The following is a 12195-nucleotide window of genomic DNA, read 5'->3' as shown; positions in this document are numbered from 1 at the left end:
TCATCTTTCCCCAATTATTTTCTGAAAGTTTGAAATCACTTTAACTTTCAGCGCTTTTGTCCTTATTCCATATATGAGGGGGTTGAAAAGAGGAGGAATGGTTGAGCCAGTTATAGAGAGCAGAATGTGGAAAATCAGAGGAAGGTTAATGTTCTCGAGTCTGTATCGGATAAATATGAATAAAACTCCCACCAAGAAAATGGAAAAGTTGGAGAAGTGGGTCACCAGGGTGTGAATGGCTTTCTTACTGGCGCTCTTGGAGATCTTAAAGCAGATGTGAAGTATCCGCACATAGGAATAGGCAATGACTAAAACAGTGGCCGAGATATAAATTGCAAACATTGTGGCCGAATATAACTTATTGATCGAGTTGTCGACGCAGGACAAGATAAAGATGGACAAGTTATCACAAATGTAGTTGTTAATGTGAGAGCCGCACAGAGGGAGCCTGGCAGACAGCAGATTGCTAATCAATATACAGGTGATATTGAAGATCAGAAATCCTGCAATAAGTTTCAGAGCAGTTTTATTGGTCATCAGGTTGGGATAGCGTAATGGGTGGCACACGGCTAAATAGGTGTCGTACGCCATGATGGTGAATGTGGAGATCTCACATAAGGCAAAAAGGGTCACAGAGAAGGACTGAATGAAACAGGCGGCTCTTGAGATCACTTTGGTTGATAAGAACAAGTCCAGTATTAACTTTGGGAGGAAGCACGAAGCCCCAAATATCCCATTTAGCATGAGGTTGGCTATGAGAGTGTACATGGGCTCATGGAGGCTTTCTTCCAGCAGAACCACAGAGATGATCAGGGAGCTAAACAGCAATATGAGTAGGTAGGTGACAAGCGCAAAGCCACAGTACAGATATTTATAATGTTCCATCTCCTCAATGCCAAGGAGGATAAAACTGGTGCTGGTGTTGAACACATTCTCCATGTTTTGTTTGATCCTGTCCCCTCTGTGGCTCAGTGCAACCCAAAGAGCTTCACTATATTGGATTCCTGCTTTATCAGTGCATTGCAGACTCATTCCTTGCTTAGTAGCCTCTTTAGTGTTTCATGCGAAATTTAGGTTAGAGTCACAGCCAGTGCATGTGGGTGCCCTATAAATACCTTCCTGAACCTCTTGAAGCAAGAAGCTGCCGTGTGTTCTCAGGAGGGTCAGGGGCCCTAAGGCACAATTAATGACAATAAACCATAATCAGCATTACTGGCAGATACCGTTGGTCCCAATATATTTGTGCGTTTAAAAAAAAGTGCAAAATAAGCATTTTAAGACTTGTTTTGCTAAAGGAAGAATTACACACTTACATAGAAGACAACCATGAAAAATGTCACAACCTTTTATCCATCTTGTCAAACTCTAATTTAATCAGAAAGAGACCCCCGTAGAGAACCATCTCCTGTTTGCTTTAGAGAAGGGAAACATTTCTTTCTGACTTTAAAAGGGCAATTGGGTCAGTCCATTAATCAACATTGTACCAAGGACATTAATATCAATAACCCTGTGCTTCCTTGCTAAAAAGGCATCCAGTCTTTTCTTCAAAATATCTAATGTATCTGCCCATTCAGTTGCCTTTTGGGAGATCATTTCATACAGTCGCCTCCCAGCTCTCACTGTAACATGTATAATATAGTCAGGAGGCCTCAGGTTATCAGGGGTGGCAAAAAGTCGCTCCTGGTAACTTAAAGAGCCAATATTCTGATGTTTAAATGGGAATTTGTGTCTATTTTAGTACAGAAAGAGTAATTGCGCTCTCTGCACTAGCGATGCGGCCCCCCTTGACCTGCTCCAGCGCTCAAAAAGGTGAGAGGGAAGGGGGCATCCAAAAGGGTGCTTCAAGTGGTAAAGACCTTAGAAATGCTGCTGAATATAGTATTATATAGTCTCCTTATATATTTATATATTGTGATCATATGCCCTTCCTCATAACTGATCTTTCCACTCCCTTTATCAGCTTAGTTGCTTTTCGTTGGACTTTATTTAAAGGGGAACTATTGGGGAAATGAAAATACAATCAATTAAACATTTTGTACTGTTTCTGAAATAATCAAGTTTATCTTCACTATTCCTTTCTCAGCATCTGTTTCTCTTCATCCAGCAGTTGGGTGTCAGATATTTATTGACAGTTAGATCCAATATATCTTATAGGGAGGCTCCTTTTGCCTAGAGCTCACTCTATTAAACTCACCAGACATCATGTCTCTCTACATGCAGGATTTGTGCAAAAGGCAGTTATTTTGTTACATTTTGTTTGTATTGGAATCAGTTATTTGAGTGAGCTCACATTTTGTCTTCAAGTTACTGTTAGAGCATGTTCTCACCTCTTGACTTATTATAATGAGTTTTCAATTAATCCCCCCAAGAAAGATATTTAGTTGTCAGGCCACTGACCCTGCCAATGAAAAATATTTGTTCTGCGAGCTGACAGTTTTATTGTAGTTTTATTACTTAGCTTTCTGTTCAGGCCTCTCCTGTTTGTCTTCTATTCATAGAAAGCACTGCCTGGTGTTTGCTAATAGACTAAACAAATGACTATTAAAGCAATTAGATTGTGCTGCCTTTTAAAAGCTTTACAAAAATACATGTATGTACAGAATATATTTTCTGATCAAAGTTTTAAAGGGATAATGTCATTGGAAAACATGTTTTTTTCCCAAAATGCATTAGTTAATAGTGCTGCTCCAGCAGAATTCTTCACTGAAATCTGTTTTTCAAAAGACAGATTTTTTATATTTAATTTTGAAATCTGACATGGGGCTAGACATATTGTCAGTTTCCCAGCTGCCTCCAGTCATGTGACTTGTGCTCTGATAAACCTTTGTCACTCTTTACTGCGGTACTGCAAGTTGAAGCTCATATATTCACAGTGTTAATGACTATAATAGTATTGTAACCACTGACCTACTGTTTCCATTGTGAATGCAACTTTGCACTTAACTATTGGCGTGCTGCTATGGGATATAACATTGTACCCTCCCGAGTTTAACCATGTTTCTCTAGTGATGAGCAAATTTTTTGCCAGGCATGGATTTGCAGCAAAATTCTGCCCTTCGCCATCTGCAAATCTTTTCGAGATACAGAGGCAACAATTGACTTTAATGAATTTGGAGTGAGAAAAAATTGTTGAGTGCATAAAAACAAATTTCATGCCTATTGACTTCAATGGGTCTTGCAGTTCTTGCAACTTTTTCAAAGTTTTGCAAATTTTTGGTGACGTAAAACAGGATAGATTTGCTCATCTCTTCTCAGAACTTATACTCGGCCCATTCAAAGAATTTCAAAACTTTGCACTATAAAAAGAATTTGCTTTTAGCACCAGTTTGTAATGGCGTATTCTATGTCTCGGATGTTTAAGGTGTGACTATGTCAGACTTACGATGAGGCATGTTTATTAATATTTCATCTCAGAAGGTACCCAGGCATCTATGATCACTGCCCTTCTGAAAGGGGGTACATGTATGGATCTGTTTTCCAGAATGCTCAGGATCCGAGGTTTTCCGGATAACAGATCTTTTCATAACTTCGATCTTTATACCTTAAGTCTACTCAGCGCTGGATTTGCTAGGCACCTTGGGCAGGTGCAAGAGAGCTGGTGTGCAAGTGCCAGAGCACTGGTGAGCAGCGCATCCCCAGTGCTCCCGATAAAGCGGCTGGGTGGCATGCCGTTCTGAAAAATGTGCTGCCCTAGGCCCGGGCCTTTGTGGCCTTGCCACACATCCTGGCCTGAGTCTACTACAAAATCATATAAATATGAAATAAAGCCAATAGGCTGGTTTTGCCTCCAATAAGGATTAATTATATCTTAGTTGGGATCAAGTACAAGCTATTGTTTTATTATTACACAGTTAACAGACCTGGAGGTGGGGTAGGTTTGCTTCTCTCTCCCCGCTGTACTTTTAAAGTTCTTCCACCTGTTCCCTCTTTATCATTCTCCTCATTTGAGTCTCATTAGGCTCTTTTCTCCTGTTTCACTCTGCATTGCTCTTATATATCCACCACCAGGAGCAACTGCACAATTTCTGGACAACTTTGCTGCCTGGCTTCCTTACTTTCTTTCATCTAACATCCCATCCATCATATTAGGTGACTTTAATATACCCGTTAACAACATTAACAAATCTTCTGTCTCTAAACTTCTTTCACTAGCCTCCTCCCTAGGCTTAATTTTGTGCTCAGACTCCCCCTCTCACTCCAATGGTAATGCTCTGGATCTCATATTTACCATACTCTGTTCAACCTCCAATTTTACTAACTCCCCATTTCCTCTCTCTGATCACAATATGCTCACATTTCAACTCTCACTAACTCCCTCCTCACCCCCTGCTATTCCCCAAACACGTACTTACCGTGACTTGCAAGCTGTAGACGCGGCACATCTCTCTTCTTCCTTTGACTCTCTTCACTCTAATATCTCAGCCATCTCATGTCCTAATGTGGCTACCTCTATCTACTATAGTACTCTCACCACTGCCCTAAATGAGCTGCTCCTATAAAAACTAAACGTTCTCGACCCAAACCACTTCAACCTTGACATACTGCTCATACAAAAGCTCCAAAGACATTCACGTGCACTTGAGCGTCGCTGGCGCAAATCCCGCTCAGAATCAGACTTTTGGAGCTACAAATCTGCCCTGCGCTCCTTTAACACCAGCCTCTTCCAAGCCAAACAAACTTACTTTACTTCACTCATTAACTCCCTTTCTAAAAAACCAGCACAACTTTTCTCCACCTTTAACCCTCTCCTTTCCCCTTCTCCACCCCCTCCATGCACATCTGTCTCTGCTCAAGATATTGCTGAGCACTTCAAAAACAAAATTGACACTATCAGAAGGGACATTACACTACTCAACCCCCCTAGACTTCCACCACCCTCCCTCCACACTCCCCAGTCTCTCCTGTGCTCCTTCACCCCTGTCACTGATGAGGAATCTCAAAGCTTCTGGCCTCTTCTCACCTTACCACCTGCCCGCTTGATCCAATTCCCTCAAAACTTCTCCGCAATACCAATCCTTGTCTAATCAAAGCCTTAACTCACCTATTTAATCTTTCCCTCTCAACTGGACTGTTTCCTTCTCAACTAAAACATGCTCTTGTCACCCCCATTCTGAAAAAACCTCTCTTGATCCCTCCAATCTTGACAACCTCCGACCTATCTCTCTACTACCTTTCATCTCTAAACTACTTGAGCGCCTAGTTTACAACCGACTTACTTCATTCCTCTCTGACAATAACCTGCTGGACCCCCTTCAATCTGGTTTTAAGCCACAACACTCCACGGAAACTGCCCTGACTCGACTAACTAATGACCTCTTAACCGCTAAAGCCAACAATCATTTCTCACTACTAATACTGCTTGATCTCTCAGCCGCATTTGACACTGTAGATCACCCTCTCCTCCTCCAGTCCCTCCAGTCGCTTGGCCTTCGTGACACAGCCCTGTCCTGGTTCTCTTCTTACATCACCAATCGTTCCTTCAGTGTCTCCTACAATGGAGTATCATCTTCTCCCCTACCTCTTTCTGTTGGAGTTCCTCAAGGCTCTGTCCTGGGACCATTACTATTCTCCCTCTATACTTCCTCCCTTGGCAAATTAATAAATTCTATGGTTTTCACTACCACCTCTATGCTGACGATACTCAGATCTATCTCTCATCTCCTGATCTCAACCCAGAACGCCTAACTCGCGTCTCCTCCTGCCTGTCCGCTATCTCTACCTGGATGTCGCAACGCTACCTTAAATTAAACCTCTCTAAAACTGAAATGGTTCTCTTTCCTCCAACTAACACCAGTAGCATCCCCGAAGAATCCATCATAGTTAACAATTCCAATCACCCCCATTCCCCAGGCCCGGTGCCTTGGGGTTATCCTAGATTCTGCCCTGTCATTCACTCCTCATATCCAGTCACTTATTAAATCATGTCACTTCCACCTAAGGAACATATCCAAAATACCATCATTTATCACCCAAGACGCTGCCAAAATTCTTATTCACTCTCTCATCATATCGCGTCTAGACTACTGTAACTCTCTTTTAATTGGCCTCCCCCTCCAGAGACTGTCACCTCTCCAGTCCATAATGAACACTGCTGCGAGGCTCATACACCTCAGCAACCGCTCCTCCTTGGTCTAGGGCTAGGCTTTATTTAATGTTTACATGATTTCAGCTGACTTAAAGTGATACTGACATGTTCTTATAAAAATAGGAACGTGTCGGTATCATTGAAGAGAAGCTGCAATGGAAATATAAGCAGCTAAAAGCTCCCCAAACCTTCCCCCAGACCCCAGTGGGTCTCCATTACTAAGGTTCGTCAGGCTGGGGGAGGCTTTGGGGAACTATATAAAAACAACTGAACTGAAAGAAGTGTTGGAAGGTGAACAACCCCTTTAAGATGACCCCAGAAATGCAGATTTTACCATTGTATCCAACGAACAATCTCCCGACCTGCCACTAACCATTCAGATGAAATAAAGTAGGAAAAGAACAAACCAGACAATGTTCTGCACTTGACAGCAATAATAGGAAAGTTATGTCTGACAAAAATAGAAGTGACAGTTGCCCAGTGATATTGTCAGGCAATACATACGATATTATCATTAGCCGAAATCTTCTAACCTGTCCCATCAACTAAACAACTAATCTCCATGGTCCGAAAAATGTCAGGACGATCCACACATGGTGCGAAAACTGTATGAAACTTTGATTCTTACGACTTTATCTTTGCATCTATGGCTACATTTAAATATGAAGATCTAAATTAAGGAAATACTCCTTATCTGGAAAACCCCAGGTCCCGAGTATTCTGGATAACAGGCTTTATATCTGTATTTATCTCCTTTCCTGCAAGTACTTTATATCGCTTAACAAGTCGCACTCAGTTCATGGAGGTGCAGTGCACTTGTGATTATACAGCAGTCGGAGATTACATATATCACATCCCCTGGAAGTTACTTCTTTGTCTTTCTGGCTTCTCCCACCTCTCTAGCATAAAACTATTCAAATTAGGGAAGCTCCAGCAATTTGTTGGCCGATGGTCCTGTAATAAGAAGCATTTTACTGATAAAGGGAGGGGGGCAGGTATACACACTATTAGACACAGCATGGCATATACACATATTAGGATGTGCAGAATAATGCAAATTAATTTCAACCGAACTCCACCATTCCTTATTGAAATCCTAAAACAGTTAAATCATTTACTGAGGCAACAGATTTTAAACAGAGGAAACTGCATTTCCAAATCCTTTATGCAACATTTGTTATTCAGCACAAAAAAAAACAACTTGATAAAGAACACTCATTTTTCCACGATTATTTTCTGAAAGTGGGAAATCACTTTAATTTTCAGTGTTTTTGTCCTTATTCCATATATGAGGGGGTTAAAAAAAGGAGGAATGGTAGAGCCAGTTATAGAGAGCAGAATGTGGAAAACCAGAGGAAGGTTAATGTTCTCGAGTCTGTATCGGATAAATATAAATAAAACTCCCACCAAGAAAATGGAAAAGTTGGAGAAGTGGGTCACCAGGGTGTGAATGGCTTTCTTACTGGCGCTCTTGGAGATCTTAAAGCAGATGAGAAGTAACCGCACATAGGAATAGGCAATGATTGACATGGAGGCCAGGATATAGATTGCAAACACTGTGGCCGAATATAACTTGTTGATTGAGTTATCGACGCAGGACAGGATAAAGATGGACACATTATCACAAAAGAAGTTGTTAATGTAAAACCCACACAGAGGGAGCCTGGCAGACAGCAGACTGTTAATCAATAAACAGGTGATATTGAAGATCAGAAATCCTACAATAAGTTTCAGAGCAGTTTTATTGGTCATTAGGGTGGGATAGTGTAATGGGTGGCACACGGCTAAATAGGTGTCGTACGCCATGATGGTGAATGTGGAGATCTCACATAAGGCAAAAAGGGTCACAGAGAAGGACTGAATGAAACAGGCGTCTCTTGAGATCACTTTGGTTGATAAGAACAAGTCCAGTATTAACTTTGGGAGGAAGCATGAAGCCCCAAATATCCCATTTAGCATGAGGTTGGCTATGAGAGTGTACATGGGCTCATGGAGGCTTTCTTCCAGCAGAACCACAGAGATGATCAGGGAGCTAAACAGCAATATGAGTAGGTAGGTGACAAGCGCAAAGCCACAGTACAGATATTTATAATGTTCCATCTCCTCAATGCCAAGGAGGATAAAACTGGTGCTGGTGTTGAACACATTCTCCATGTTTTGTTTGATCCTGTCCCCTCTGTGGCTCAGTGCAACCCAAAGAGCTTCACTATATTGGATTCCTGCTTTATCAGTGCATTGCAGACTCATTCTTTGCTTAGTAGCCTCTTTAGTGTTTCATGTGAAATTTAGGTTTAGCCAGTGCATGTGGGTGCCCTATAAATACCTTCCTGAACCTCTTGAAGCAAGAAGCTGCCGTGTGTTCTCAGGAGGGTCAGGGGCCCTAAGGCACAATTAATGACAATAAACCATAATCAGCATTACTGGCAGATACCGTTGGTCCCAATATATTTGTGCGTTTAAAAAAAAGTGCAAAATAAGCATTTTAAGACTTGTTTTGCTAAAGGAAGAATTACACGGCATAGTTATATATACACTTACATAGAAGACAACAATGAAAAATGTCACAACCTTTTATCCATCTTGTCAAACTCTAATTTAATCAGAAAGAGACCCCCGTATAGAACCATCTCCTGTTTGCTTTAGAGAAGGGAAACATTTCTTTCTGACTTTAAAAGGGCAATTGGGTCAGTCCATTAATCAACATTGTACCAAGGAAATTAATATCAATAACCCTGTGCTTCCTTGCTAAAAAGGCATCCAGTCTTTTCTTCAAACTATCTAATGTATCTGCCCATTCAGTTGCCTTTTGGGAGATCGTTTCATACAGTCGCCTCCCAGCTCTCACTGTAACATGTATAATATAGTCAGGAGGCCTCAGGTTATCAGGGGTGGCAAAAAGTCGCTCCTGGTAACTTAAAGAGCCAATATTCTGATGTTTAAATGGGAATTTGTGTCTCTTTTAGTACAGAAAGAGTAATTGCGCTCTCTGCACTAGCGATGCGGCCCCCCTTGACCTGCTCCAGCCCTCAAAAAGGTGAGAGGGAAGGGGGCATCCAAAAGGGTGCTTCAAGTGGTAAAGACCTTAGAAATGCTGCTGAATATAGTATTATATAGTCTCCTTATATATTTATATATTGTGATCATATGCCCTTCCTCATAACTGATCTTTCCACTCCCTTTATCAGCTTAGTTGCTTTTTCGTTGGACTTTATTTAAAGGGGAACTATTTCGGAAATGAAAATACAATCAATTAAACATTTTGTACTGTTTCTGAAATAATCAAGTTTATCTTCACTATTCCTCTCTCAGCATCTGTTTCTCTTCATTCTCTCTTTATGCAGCAGTTGGGTGTCAGATATTCACTGACAGTTAGATCCAATATATCTTATAGAGGGGCTCCTTTTGCCTAGAAGATGTATTAGAGGTCACTCTATTAAACTCACCAGACATCATGTCTCTCTACATGCAGAATTTGTGCAAAAGGCAGTTATTTTGTTAGATTTTGTTTGTACTGGAATCGGTTATTTGAGTGAGCTCACATTTATCGTGGGCTGTAGACACTTGTGTCTTCAAGTTACTGTTAGAACATGTTCTCACCTCTTGCCTTATTATAATGAGTTTTCAATTAACCCCCCCCAGAAACATATTTAGTTATCAGGCCACTGACCCTGTCAATGAAAAATATTTGTTCTGTGAGCTGACAGTTTTATTGTAGTTTTATTACTTAGCTTTCTATTCAGGCCTCTTCTGTTTATCTTCTATTCATATAAAGCACTGCCTGGTGTTTGCTAATAGACTAAACAAATGACCATCAAAGCAATTCGATGGTGCTGCCTTTTTAAAGCTTTACCAAAATACCTGTATGTACAGAATATATTTTCTGATCAAAGTTTTAAAGGGATAATGTCATTGGAAAACATGTTTTTTCCCCAAAGTGCATCAGTTCATAGTGCTGCTCCAGCAGAATTCTTCACTTCACTGTTTTTCAAAAGAGTAAACAGATTTTTTTTATATTTAATTTTGAAATCTGACATGGGGCTAGACCTATTGTCAGTTTCCCAGCTGCCTCCAGTCATGTGACTTGTGCTCTGATAAACCTTTGTCACTCTTTACTGCGGTACTGCAAGTTGAAGCTCATATATTCACAGTGTTAATGACTATAATAGTAATGTAATCACTGACCTACTGTTTCCATTCTGAATGCAACTTTGCACTTAACTATTGGCGTGCTGCTATGGGATATAACATTGTACCCTCCCGAGTTTAACCATGTTTCTCTAGTGATGAGCAAATTTTTTGCCAGACATGGATTTGCAGCAAAATTCTGCCCTTCGCCATCTGCAATTTTTTTCGAAACATACAGAGGCAAAAAAGTTGCAGAGACAAGAAAAAACACCCATTGACGTTAATGCATTTGGGTAATAAATTTGCAATGACGAAAAAGTCTCAGAGACAAAAAAAGTAGCCACAAAATTGACTTTAATGAATTTGGAGTGAGAAAAAATTGTTGAGTGCGTAAAAACAAATTTCATGCCTATTGACTTCAATGCGTCTCGCGTTTTTTTTGCCATTTCGCAAATGTTTTCGAAGTTTTGCAAATTTTTTGGTGACGTGAAATAGGATAGATTTGCTCATCTCTACTCAGAACTTAAAATCAGCACATTCAAAGAATTTTTAAAATTTTGCACTATAAAAAGAATTTGCTTTTAGCACCAGTTTGTAATGGCGTATTCTATGTCTCGGATGTTTAAGGTGTGACTATGTCAGACTTAGGATGAGGCATATTTATTAATATTTCATCACAGAAGGTACCCAGGCATCTATGATCACTGCCCTTCTGAAAGGGGTACATGTATGGTACATGTTATCCAGAATGCTCAGGATCCGAGGTTTTCCGGATAACAGATCTTTTCATAATTTCGATCTTTATACCTTGTCTACTCAGGGCTGGATTTGCTAGGCACCTTGTGCAGGTGCAAGAGAGCTGGTGTGCAAGTGCCAGAGCACTGGGGAGCAGCTTGATTTTCCGACAGGGAAATCAAGTCTGCCCTATTGAGATCTGGACAATTTTTGGCCAGATATCGATGTGGGAGGCCTGTCAGAGGGCCACGTACAAGGGCAATAAGCTGCTGGATCAATTTCATAGATATATATATTTATATAATAGTTGTATAATGTAGGCATAGGATCTTTTAAAGCCAGAGACGGGCCAAGCAGGCCGGACACCCTAGGCAGCCCAGACAGCCAGCTTGCCCCCTCATTTCCCCCGTCACACTCGCAGTAACTTTGCTCCCTGCATATGCGCAGTAATGCCACGAGTGCATGCACTGTAACGCCCCTCAAGTGCGCAGGTGGGTTCGGTCTAGGGCTAGGCAGAAGAGGTAGCTGTCCAGCGCCCCCCAATGGTTGTGCCCGAGGCAGCTGCCTCTTCTGCCTATCCCTAGTTCTGGCCCTTTTTAAAAATCCAAATTATGGGAAGGTCATCCAACTACGATATAATTAATCCTTATTGGTGGGAAAATAATACTGTTGGGTCTGTTTAATGTTTATATGATTTCAGCTGACTTAAAGTGACACTGACACGTTCTTATAAAAATAGGAACGTGTCGGTATCAGTGAAGAGAAGCTGCATGGGAAATATAAGCAGCTAAAAGCTCCCCAAAGCCTCCCCCAGCCTGACGAACCTTAGTAATGGCGACCCTCCGACACAACATTAAGGGGCCGATTCATCAATAGTCGAATATCAAAGGTTAATTAACCCTCGATATTTGACTGGGAACTAAAATCGTTCGACTTCGAATATCGAAGTCGAACGATTTTGCGCAAATCCTGCGATCGATTCAATCAAACGATTAAATCCTTCGAATCGAACGATTCGAAGGATTTTAATCCAATGATCGAAGGAAAATCCTTCGATCAAAAAATCACAGGCAAGCCTATGGGGACCTTCCCCATAGGCTAACATTGACTTCGGTAGGTTTTATCTACCGAAGTAGGTGGTCGAAGTATTTTTTAAAGAGACAGTACTTTGATTATCGAATGGTCGAATAGTCAAACGATTTTTACTTCGAATCGTTCGAATCGTTCGAATTCGAATGAATTTAACCAAT

The 12195-nt window shown here is 41.0% G+C and overlaps 2 protein-coding genes across 2 annotated transcripts; both read right to left on the bottom strand.

Annotated features, from left to right (window-relative positions):
* LOC108709053 (olfactory receptor 56A4) lies at positions 1-1019 on the bottom strand. The gene has a single exon (XM_018248681.2). It carries the CDS (start codon positions 937-939, stop codon positions 1-3), a length of 939 nt encoding a protein of 312 aa, XP_018104170.1. The 5' UTR covers positions 940-1019.
* Positions 1020-7300: 6281 nt separating this feature from the next.
* Positions 7301-8533, bottom strand: LOC108709054 (olfactory receptor 6N1). The gene has a single exon (XM_018248682.2). It carries the CDS (start codon positions 8330-8332, stop codon positions 7301-7303), a length of 1032 nt encoding a protein of 343 aa, XP_018104171.2. The 5' UTR covers positions 8333-8533.
* Between the last annotated feature and the right edge of the window lie 3662 nt (positions 8534-12195).

The sequence above is a fragment of the Xenopus laevis genome, chromosome 2S (genome assembly GCF_017654675.1).
Source record: "Xenopus laevis strain J_2021 chromosome 2S, Xenopus_laevis_v10.1, whole genome shotgun sequence".
In the NCBI taxonomy this organism is placed as follows: domain Eukaryota; kingdom Metazoa; phylum Chordata; class Amphibia; order Anura; family Pipidae; genus Xenopus; species Xenopus laevis.
The sequence above is the reverse complement of the archived record's forward strand: the minus strand, read 5'-3'. Positions and strand labels throughout refer to the sequence as shown.

What these genes read in the sequence shown, in the direction of transcription:
- LOC108709053 (XM_018248681.2), bottom strand. Translation starts at nt 939, where the DNA reads ATGGAGAATGTGTTCAACACCAGCACCAGTTTTATCCTCCTTGGCATT.
- LOC108709054 (XM_018248682.2), bottom strand. Translation starts at nt 8,332, where the DNA reads ATGAGTCTGCAATGCACTGATAAAGCAGGAATCCAATATAGTGAAGCT.